At 39.9% G+C, this 12353-nt stretch overlaps 1 protein-coding gene across 1 annotated transcript; it reads right to left on the reverse strand.

Moving 5' to 3' along the window:
• Positions 1–1707: 1707 nt before the first annotated feature.
• On the reverse strand, positions 1708–10417 carry LOC124286615 (CB1 cannabinoid receptor-interacting protein 1-like). Its single transcript, XM_046722996.1, has 3 exons — positions 9907–10417; positions 4346–4499; positions 1708–3717 (listed from the first exon to the last, which is right to left on the reverse strand). Exons 1-3 carry the CDS (start codon positions 10071–10073, stop codon positions 3553–3555), a joined length of 486 nt encoding a protein of 161 aa, XP_046578952.1. The 5' UTR covers positions 10074–10417; the 3' UTR covers positions 1708–3552.
• Between the last annotated feature and the right edge of the window lie 1936 nt (positions 10418–12353).

The raw sequence follows: 12353 nt of genomic DNA on the forward strand, positions 1-12353 counted from the left end.
GAAACAACCCATGCTGTTGGAGATCCAGTTAGTCGCCCTTACCACCAGTTAATTAGGGGCCTGATTTCCAGCAGACGAATATTTTACCTACTAACTGAACTGTAAGTCGTTCTGCCTACTGCATAACATATTTTGTATTAAACTTGGTATCTGTTTTCACTACTGTTGAAATGCTGGAAATGTAGGTGTTTGTTCTAATTATTTAAGCCTGTTTTCAAAAGATCGTGTATTCTGTGCTTCGTCTGCATTATCTCGGTGCAGATCGGCCTTAATATTTCTTCCGTTGACAATTTTCTATCAGGCTAACAAGCAATTACTTCGAGCTCCAACACACCACTGATTTCCCATCGGTTTGTTCAAACGAACTCGAATATCGAGAGGCAGTCTCGCGCTCAGAGTTAACAAAGCAAGGGAAATAACTCGTGTAGTCATTGTTTCCGTCCTCTCCCAAGAGGACTCTCCTTGCTTCTCGTGATGACATTTGATGTAATGCTGACGGTGTGAGGGCACCAAGAGTAACTGGATGTCTGTTATTTCCCTATTACATACAAATGTCCATGTAAACTGGTGTAAATATCATAATACTCCGCGTGATGTCGTTATCAGAGGAATATCAAAGGTTCTTAAATATTATTATTAATAATAATGGTTCTCGGTTTTGCAGCGTTGCGCCGCGCTGACGCCTCGAATGTTGAAAGTCCATATGGACCTTGAAGTGAGTGCTTTACCTATGCTTACCAAATTCAAGACAAAAAGGTTGACAAATGTATCCATGACAGAATGATGATGACAAAGTTGAATTCTTCTGAATATATATTTAGTTTTGACTTTTGTCATTATGAATCAACTATGGAAATGTAGAACGATTTTACAGTCGATAATAATTGTTTCTTTCGGCATATTTGTAAATATGTTTACTTGGCGTCGTTGCAAATGCTACATCAGTGAGACTGACAGGGCATCCGGTGTCAATCAGGCTGAATCTGTGGATCAAGTCAGCGATGTGTGCCATTGTAGTCAGACGGTGTCATCTTATACAGGTTGGGATAATAGGTACAGCTTCTCATTGAATGCTGATGTTAGAACATTATAAACGTGTATATGGGCTTCTTTGTGACTGACGCTCGTCACAGTCTGCCGGAATGAGGACGGTTAGTTAAATGAGTGACATGCCCTGTTTGTGTGTTGAAATAACCGTCATGAATAATATAGTAATAATTCAAACATCTCCACAGACGTAAGTCGGTTTGTTTAACGTCGGCAGGCCATGCATGACCGGCGCCAGTGACGCAGCTTGCTTGTATTAAAATAACAAATGTATGTAACCTAAATTGATTTATTGCATGTTGAACAACAAACAAAAATATACACAGTTGGCGTGCATGTTATGCAGAGCTGCAAAAGAATAAACAACAATCCATTTGATTGTTAAACAAATGGTCGAGCAGAACCAGTGTATCACTTGCTCATGGATGTACACAGGCTGTGCGTTACAAACAGCCTAACAGGATGTAACTAAACAATGCTTACGAGCATACACACACACCATTCTTGGTCTTGGAGACATATTATCACAACATACATGCATGAAATAAAGTTATGGAACATACTAAATTAAAAACATATCTTGAGATAAAGACATAAATTCGTGATTTACAGGTTTGAAGCACCTGATGCATGTTGAACCAAACAATAATGATGCTATTCCCTCACAGTTCACATATGCCTGACAAATATCGAGTAATAATCGATGCATAGATATCCTTAGCTGGGAACCGTGCGTAACATGACGGAAGCCCATCACTGTACACAACACCACAACCTTTGAATGTTTGTCAGATTTATAATCGAGCGATCCAAACAGTAGTCCAGGTTTACCAGTCTGATTAAGATATAAAATATATAACCTGAAACATGGACCAGCAGATACATTTACGCCCAGGATGGTGTATATACGCTTGTAAACCACAGTGAAAATAGTAAGGTTCTTTTCATTACATACCTACACATTATCCGGGTTTTTTCCTTTCCTGTAGCCTGAATAATAATAACAATTAATAATAATAATGTTTGAAAGAAGAAAGATGAGATTGTAGAAAACATATATATTAAGTGTACTCTTAATGTAATGAGTGTTTTATCACACACATGTAAACACATATATGAACATTGTTATGAAGATTGTTCAACATTGTTAATAGGTATAATAAGACTGGAGAATCGTCACGTGAAATATTGCACTTCTTAAACGATATCATTCGTGAACATCCGTGTCATTCCGTGAGAAGCCAAACGGAGACTCGGTACGTTGAGGAAAGAGATGAACGATAACGAATGAACCGAAACAACCTGGTTAACCATCCCGAATATAAGAAATGAAAGAAAATGACTTGATTCAGTTGTTGTTAGAACAGTTCTAGTTCCAAGAATACATCGATAATCTCACCTAGTGTCTTTTGAGTTAATAAAAATACGCCAACACCAATCGATAAAAGTTTAAAACTCCGACGGTGGCTGTTTATCAAAAAGTGTTGATGTACTGGATACCAAAAGACACGGAAGTAAGATCCTGTTTATCATCCAAAATCATTCTTTGATCCCTTCATTTGTAAACAGTTACAACAGGTGCCTTGTGTGTAAAATGTAAAACGAACCAGCTTCAGCCACAAAGGATTGAGATGTCATTGGATGTTTACGTCATTCTAAACGGTGACGACATAACGATAATTGGGGTGTCACGTGTGGAAGCCAGTTTGGTGAACAATTGCCCTTCACACCTATACAAAATGCTGTGCTGTTTCCGAAGGTAATATCCCCCACGTGGACGTGAAGACAAGACTTAGTGTAACAGATTCACACCACACATTGGATACCAACGAATGATATCATATTGTAAAGCAACGAGACAATATTTTCCGATTTACCTAAAGCAGACAATGTATTGCAGCTTTATCGTTGTTTGAAATACGGATTTTCAACACACTAAGATCATGGTCAAAATGAAAGTAAGAGTACTCCTGAAGATGTGGAGTTCAGGGTCCTGATCCACAAACTGAAGTTACGAACGGTTGTAACTCTATAGTTTACCATAAGCTTACGAATGTCGTTGCGCTACGAAAACATTGCGGATCGGGACCCTGATCGGTTCATTTTTCAGGATAATGACAGATTGGTTTCCAAATATTGTACAGAAACAGAGGATTACAGCGAATCTGTCCCACTGCAGTTTGATTCTTGCAACCCTAATGCCGGATAAATGATCGTGGTGGCTGTAAATCAAGTAACGGAAGTCCCAGCAAGAACACAACTAAATGTTCAGAAGGTTCCTTCACAACGTCTGTAGCGATTCCGAGCACAACCAGGCACGACCCCATGGTGGAATGTGTAGACATTAAATAGCACTAACAGGCACCTCTGAAGCCCCACCCTCCCCTCAAACACCAGGGTTCGGGATCTCTATGCTCAGGGTTTTGTTTCTAATTGTAACATATAAGGCTTGTTGAGATTCAGGGGAAAGCTCTATTTTTGACTAGAATTCTACTGCTTATCACGTCAAAGTAGTTTAGTCCTCGTGATGTCAACAAAGGTACAGCCGTCTGGCACGTTGCATTCGTACTCGATGTTGTGAAGGGGTTGTCCCCAATGGCAGTGTTGTGTTTCTCCCTCAGGGTAGAACTTACATTGCAGCGCCACCTTCATGGTCACACCGTTCGACATCTACAACATAGCGGATACTCTTAAAGTGGAAAATGATACATCACAGGTGTCTATGTTTCATCTCACTAATTATACGTGAAACAGGTAGCCGCAGTAATTTAATGTACCATTCGCTGTGCAGGGTTAAGTGCTTGATCTGCAGGGTCTGTGCATCTTTAGTTTTAGTAGAACTTAAGAGTATCTCATAACAGAAAGACGTTTTCTCCCGGGTAAAGTATGAAAGATCTCGACTATACATAAAATGATGTTCGAAATGTAGCCATAATAGCTTTACAGGTTAAATTAGCTTCCTATTACCTGTTTTGGGAACAACCTACTATAGTGATGTTAACGTAAGATAAGAAAGAAATTTTACGGTCTTCAGGAGAAGAATGAAATATGTGGAACTACATTCACGAACAAACTATTATGTCCAGGTTTGCTTCCATCCCCATAAGGGACCGTTCATAATTTTATGGAGAAGCATGTACAATGTGAATGACCTCCCCCTAAAATTTATGTACAAAATAAGTGACCCCACTGCATGTCATGTACAAAATCAATAACGTGCATAACGTTCTTAATGATCAGCCCCGCTTAACCGTTCCTTTTATTCTTTGCTTCAGTATTTAATTAGAATCGGGTATACCTCCAGCACGACCGGAAGCTCCTTCCTCTTGCCGCTCTTGTTCTGTTCGAAGCCGACAGTGACCCAACTGGCCTGGTACTTGCAACTGTCGTCATCGTCTCGTTCTGGCTTTACCTGGTTCAACTCCAGACGTTCACCCTCGATCTGCAGTCGCCTATACAAAATAGCAGAGTCAATAAGGACGGTAGATAAAATGATCACATCAAGAATTTAGTGTTATATATTTAAATAGTGGTTTAGAAAAGCCAGGGTGATTTCTGTAAATTACAACTGAACCTGTATTGAACTCAATCGTACATTGGGCTGTGAATGGGCAAATTAGTTTAAATCCATATAGTTTCACTACTTCCAACGTCTACAACTGGAAAGCAAATTAGCTACGGCAAGAAAAGGATTGCCTCCCTGTGAAGTGGGGCGGTGAGGTAGCCTAGTGCTTAAAGCGTAGGCTCGTCACGCCAAAGACCCGGGTTCGATTCCCCACATGGGTACAATGTGTGAAGCCCATTTCTGGTGTCCCCCGCCGTGATAGTGCTGGAATATTGCTAAAAGCGGCGTAAAACCATACTCACTCACTCCCTGTGAAGACGACACGGCACATGATAAAGCGTTCACTTCGATATGTGGTTAATCTTACAAAACGAACCGCCCAACTTATACTCCACTTAAAAAGCAGCATCGATGATTGTTTCTGTACGGAATGGTAGCAGAGTGTTTAAAAATCCAGGTGAACATTGGCGTGATGTTCTCAAAGACCGTTACTCGTGACGCCGCCCATTCTGATCAATACTGGGCTTCGAGCTCTGAAGACTGAAGAGATCCTGCCCTTCTCTGAACACAGACATTGTCCCCGTGGAGTGTGGATATGGGGTACTCGTGGCCCAAGGCTGACAAACATAATCAGATGTCAGAAGACATGACGGAGTCCGAGCGACTGAAAATAACTAGGACAATGTCAGCTGACATGAGCACGGTCCATACTTGAAATCAATACAAGGATCTACATACTATTTCTACCTTCAGGTTAAAATGTCATCATTGAAATGTGCTGTATCGCCTTAGTTCTGCAGTATACTATATCCAAGTGACATCATTAAATAGGGCAGCATTCTTGTTCGTTAAAAAAATGAATACACTGCTTTGGGTATTAGGAATATGAAGAGCTGCTTATGTGTTGTTTTACGCCGGAATCAGCAAGGTTCACAGCGTCTGAGCAAAGTCCCACTCTACTGGGGTGATTCTGTGCCATTCGCAAAGCCCGACCTATACGATCTAAATCGGCAGCTTCTTATGACAAGTGCTAGGAAACGATGTCTGTTGCCAGGATAACTACGATATGAAACTCTCTACGGTAACCTTGGATACAATTGTGGTTGCATATGTATACATCCTGCAACTGACGACTGCAAAACCCACGATAGTATGCTTATTTCAGACCAAAACAATCCTAATGGCACTGGCTAAAGAAACTGTTTGATTAAGAACAACGTAGGTCACGAAAATGTACCGCTTAGTCATTTAATTCTGTGACATCTGGGAAAAACTAGTTCTATTAGTCAACTACATACGCTTCAGTTGGCAGTAGGTAACACGTGTTCTATCGGTAATGTTATGGGTGTATATATGTTAATTATATTCGCGCATCATGTCACCTGATAGTCAAGAGTAGAGATAATGTGGATCCGTAACTTTGAGAGGGTGAATTACTCATGGTAATGCGTATGTTCGCATCTGCCTCGTTATAATAGGCTTGCCAGAAAGCCATGTCCGTTGTTAGAATCCCAGACTAAACATGATTACACTTCTTGGTTTGTCAGAACAATACCCGAGTTAGTGAGATTCACAAGGCTATCATGTATGTAAAGACCTCCGTCAGACCTCACACATCGAGCTGGCAAGACACAACATCACTGAAATACTTTTCAAATCAGCATTGAACTAACCACACTATCTGTATGTAAAAGCATCATTCATGGTGTCTGTCCTTAAGTGGCGTCAATGCCCATGTCACAATGATATGTAAAGCTAATCGTCGGCTATTTTTCAAAACAGTAACTGGCATCATTCAAAACAAAATATGTCATTACCAAGGACCATTTGATGTGGTTCATTAATGACATGTTGCACTGATCCAACAGATGACTTCTCTTGCTTTTTCGTGTCACAAAAGCGTGTCCCTGAAGCGTGAACAGGAGATCTTGACTGAAGCTAGCATGTGCCAAAGAGCTGTTGATTGCTGTGGCACATAAAATCAATGTGTCCTAAAAATATCCTAGCAGCTATGGAGATCATCTTGGGACGCTGGGCCTACGTGAGTATCTGTCCCCAATCAATTACTGCCTGCAAATGCATGGTTCACATAGCGCTATCACGTTAGTGAGTGAATAGTACGCTGCATGAGAGGTTGCGTTGCGTTCAGTCAAAAAGCACTTAGGAAAATTTGTCTATCAGCATCAGCTTTCGTATCAGTCTTTCAAGACAGAAAACGGAGTCTTATATTCCATCCTGCAAAATGCCCATCCTTCAGATTCAGTTCCGTTCCAGTTCATATTAGGAAAACCCTCCAGGCAATCCATTGTGTCGCCTCTTAACCATCTCTTAGTCTTGACCAGGTTTTTAAACAGAAAATGGTTATATGTAATCTGCTTCTGTCTCAAACAATAGCGACGTTTTCTCAAAACAACAGCGTGTCACGACACAAGTATTCAGTGTAAGCGTATGTTATATACTATATATAACCATCTCAGATGATGCGTTTGAAAAACTAAATGACTGGCACCACAAAGTGACAAGTATGTTAATGTGCCCCTACTTGTTCCTCTTTTATATGAGGTCTAACAGTGTACAATGTATGTAAACCCTGACAGACTGTACTATAGTTGTGAAGCTTTTGTAATAGATGTTTTGACTGTCTTTAAGTTGGACCTACATCCTGTGATGTTGGAAGAACACTCCTCCACACAAGTGTTGCGTTTCCACCCATCGTGTGTATATCTAGTGTATCACTGGACTGGGCTGTTGTACCACTGTAAACTTGTCGTAGCAGTCCTTTGCTACTACACTACAAACGACGCGTATGTGCAATTCTGACGCATGAAAAGCAACATTCTTTTGCCACAGAACGATGGGTAGACACAGTGGTTTTAACACCAAGACCCTTGGTTCATGACGCAGCTAAGTTCGCTCCTACTCGAGTCTTCTTCATATTAAACTACAATGTCTCTTCGTACCCCACAAATGGTCACTGACCTTACTAAACATTGGACCCGCTCGTGTACTTCATATGGAGACTGGCTTACAACCAAACTTGCCTCTTGGGCGTTTTCGCTCTAGAGGAGATTAGCATTTGAGTGTATTTATACTTGTTGTCATCTGTGTGTTTCGAGTGAATTATAGACTGCAGGATAATGTCTTACATTTGGTACTTTTGGGTAACAAGTTCCAATGTTTCCAATGGGATGTTAGGGCATACATTACATTATATTATTCCAAAATAGACGCTTCTCCGGTCAGCAAACAATGATCAATTGAGTGTTTTCCTGCAACGTTGCACAAAAAAATAACCTATATAAACACCACCTAAAATTAATATAGCTTCTATTAATAATAAATACGTATTAATTATAAATAAGTCTTCATGGTTACTATTTAGATGTAATGCATGATTTGATAATGAACAACAGACGTTCATTCAAATGACATATATTGTTTCTGCCTGACGAAATTCATCTCCATATACGAAAGTTGAACAGCTGTGGCGTACACCACTGCCCTGCTTTTAACGTGATCAAAGCTTATGATTCATGTGAAACTCTGCATCCATAACTTGGGACAAATGTGGACCTTGTTTAAGAAATGAGTGCCTATAGTGAACACTTTAACCCTGCTTTCCAAACAGTTTCATTGCTTGTCAGATGAATGTGAGAAGAAAAATCGAAAGTCCTAGACGTTAACAGAACAGCGAAGTTATAATGCCAACAATCCTGCAATAATAATGCAGTGTTAATCTAGAAATCTAAACCACCATCAGCTGACCTGGACAAATATAGGGGATTGGGATTTCCTCAGTTACCTTCCAGTCACAACAATGATACAATGTATGAAAGCCCACTTCATAAATGTTGCTAAAGCGCAGCCTATACCCAACTTACTCATTATCAAAAGTATAGAACTGAAATAGTTGTAGATATTTTAGCATCAATCACATGAATAAGTGAATGGGTGCGCCAGTTTGGCGCCATAGTAAGACATTCCAGCCATGTGAAAGAGTACGCCAAAAACTGATGGGGAATGCATTCAATGTAACTAAAAACGTGTTTAGCAAACGCGTTACCCACAAGGCTACCCATCCACTTCACTATCATGTCCCAGTACATGATATAAGCAGAGATGTGTGGAAGAATGCAATGAAGGGAAACTACACAATATTCAAGGTATATTAGGCAGGCATATATTAATGATGTCACCAGCTGTTGTGGTAGCCGATGTAAAACTTGTCATACTCTATAAAACATCATTTTGGGTGGTACGAATAAAGGCGACATAACCCTTTCATACATATTCATGAGACATCTCTGCCCCAAAAACACAGTCGGACATGAGATAAAAAAAACCTCCGTCATCTAAGTAAACTCTAAAGATATAAAGGGGTATCCATTCTACCATGAAACGGGAGCGTGGTTGGTCATAGGTTCGGGGTTTGGTTACTTTTAGCACAAGTGTAATGGTAGAAACCTTGGCAAACCATTTAGGTCAACCTATAGTTCAACCCAATGTAACTTTATAGAACAACGGGAATTTTAGCAATATGGTATAATGGTACTCTGCTTCGGTTTTAGTTTCAGATACCTTGACATGTATTTGATTATCACAGTCCTTCGAGATACTGAGGTTTCACTGTAGTTAAAAGTAGGGAGCAGGGCCTAGATCTTCGAAGCTCTCTTAGCGCTAAGATAGTCGTAAGTTAATGTATGGCACTTAGGACTATCCTAGCGCTAAGAGAGCTTCGAAAATCTAGGCCCAGATGGTTTCTTCAAAGCCTTCGCTGCGCTACGGTTACCGCAACTGTCATTTTGACATGACTGTCGGTGGCACTACGACTGCCTTGTAGAACGGGGAAATTGTATTTTTCACTGTATCGAAACTGAAATAGTTCAAAGGGATTTTACTGTCGTTTATGATGCAAATGCGGATACATATCGACTTAAATTATAGCATATTTCTGTATTATTTTCTGTCGGGGTTCGTTGCCCAAGGAAGCAATACATTTAGGATCTCTGCAGTTATTTCCAGTACCTCGGTCATCTCTCAGTACACCCAAATATCGAGTTAATGTTCATATAACCCCTTTACACATCTCATGAGAGGCACTAATAGCTTACAAGAGACACAAGCAGTTGAGACTCGTGGCAGATCACGGACAAAGTGGAGAGAAGATGTCATGCAAAGGATATATGATGTGAGCATGACAAGGGGTTGTTGAACGAGCAACCCCCTTGTGTACTCGCATCAACCTTTACCAGTGTCATCTTAACAGTGACTTGGAACAGACAGTATATACTTACAATAAAGTACGCTGGGGGCGGATCACGACGCTCACTGTGTAGGTTGAGTTGACGTTTAGTTTTATAGTGTTGCAGACTGAAAACCTCTGCCCGTCCTGTTTCTGGTACACCGGTTCATCCTTCGGCTGCTTGGTGAACGCCAAGAATACTTTGAAGTTGCTCGCCATCACATTCCTTGAGATAATTGAACTATTATCGTAAGCATATTCCACAGGATCGAGTATCGTCTGCTACATACCACCTAGGGCCGTTTGCTTCCGTGAAGACCTGTGTTGCCTGTGGTTACATGAACTCGCTCAGCAAGACGTAACGGCCCGCCAAATGATCAATACATTTCTCTTCCAGGCTTGTTCTATAGTTATCAGGCCTGGTGGCACCACCTCTCTCACTCGGCATCATGTTACAGGCTTCTGCGCATGTCTAGAACAGACAGAGGCAGACGATACTGGGCTTTCCGTCCTGCCTCGCGACACAATGAGGCCAGTGCAGGGCGACAATCACAGATCATGTGTAGGGAAATACTAAGTGTTATTTTCACCAGCTATCTGTGCCGGGGGCGTGACTATATTTACTGTAATCTAATCACTGCATAGTTCAGAGGTCACAACCCTCACAGGCGATACTAGTCATCGTGTGTTTATGCAGTATTAATCAACAATGGAAGTTTAGTCTTAACATATTTAAGACAGACAGCAATGCACTTTTGGACGGTAAATCTAAAAACACTTCGAAAGTTCATCGCATACATCTAAACCTATGTTGACATTTGAAGAAATGTAAATATAAGTGTCAAAGAATTGTCGAGCTTAAAAAGAAATACAGGAAATATTCCCCTTCGCAATTTCTCACTGAAATTGAAACAGCTAGCACAAGAATAATGTGTATGTGCAGGTATACATAAATGGTAAATATTTTGATGTTTTCTGTCTTGTTCACACAAGTTCGGCTTATTTTTAGCAGCACGTCACCAATATATATTGTCATATCTAGTCAAGGTGTGTGAGCTTTACTATGAACTTCTAACACATGACTGTCAACAACAGAAGAAACACACAACAGGTCTGTTTCAAGGGTTATATTTGGTCGTTAAAAGGGCATTTCCCTACACAAAAATGTGGAGACTATTATACTACCAATGATAAATGGGTCAGTCAAACAATTAACGCTTGTATGTATCTACATTTTGTACTGTTTCAGCCCTTGAAAATAGGTCACAAGTTAGCAGTGGGAAGATAGGGAAGCAGACTAGATCCAGTTTTGAAAAGCTAGTCACATAATACCCAACATTAGACTAAAATGAATATCAGGTGGTGAGTGTGTGAAACAGCTAGTTGTGACATACTGATGATTGTTCTAGTAGTCCAAATCAACTACAGAGATAAACCTAATGTTTTCAAATCTTAGGTAGTCTGACTGTACTTTTAATTTGGAAAGAAGTACTTTCAAATGTATGCATAAGACGTATAGATCTAATGTACAGTTTCCTAAAGTTAACAGCAGGTTTATCTCCACTCTACCATGAGGAAAAGAGCACTTTGTTGGGTTAGGTTATATTTAGGCATTGAATGGAATGGCATACTATATTTTAAGCAATTAGAATCAAGGCAGCTGATCTGACAAACAGTATGTGCCTACCTGAAATGAAAGTTAATAGACTTGATATCAATTTTACAAGATGTTACAGTCAGTGTATGTGTTTTGAAAGTAATTACTGGACTGAAAGACATTTTACTAGACTCTGGCTTTTGGACTAATGGCTAAATTGAAGACTGTGCAAATAGTGTATAAAACAACATTCACCCACCCACACTATTACTGTCAGTGAGACTACTGTCTCAGATCAAATCAGATCTGTGTAGTCACGAGGCCAATCAAGTTTCAAATGCAAGAAACATTGTTCAGTCCACTCATCACCATGTTTGAAATCACTTCACAATCAACAAACATAAACCAAAAGTTTGTATTTTTAATATCACTAGGTAGCTTCTTTAACAACATTCTGATCCAAGTTGTTTTCATGTTAATACTAACTCAACAGATCTGAATAGTCACCAGCACAGCTTGTGGATCAGGAACATTCAAATTCATGACACTTTACAGGATCATTAAGCTTCAAGGTAACTAGACTAAGTTTACCAGTCTCTATTTACAAACTGAACACTTTCAATACTGTTACTGGTGTTCTAGTTTATATTCTGTTTAATATAATAACCATTCCATGTTTGTATACATTTTTGTGGGCTCTAAATATTGCTGTTTATTTGATATTAGTATGATAGAAACTGGTCCTGTCTACATGGGTTATGGAGGAAACGGGTGAGGTACACCTGGGACATCGACATGGTACACACATAACACTGATTTACACCACTGATATTGTTGATACTGTAATCACTGATGTTTCCTTCAAGTATCTTGAGTTATAAACACGTTTCTATAATCATCTA

Source organism: Haliotis rubra, unplaced genomic scaffold (genome assembly GCF_003918875.1).
Source record: "Haliotis rubra isolate DU_JTF1 unplaced genomic scaffold, ASM391887v1 Scf388, whole genome shotgun sequence".
Lineage (NCBI taxonomy): Eukaryota > Metazoa > Mollusca > Gastropoda > Lepetellida > Haliotidae > Haliotis > Haliotis rubra.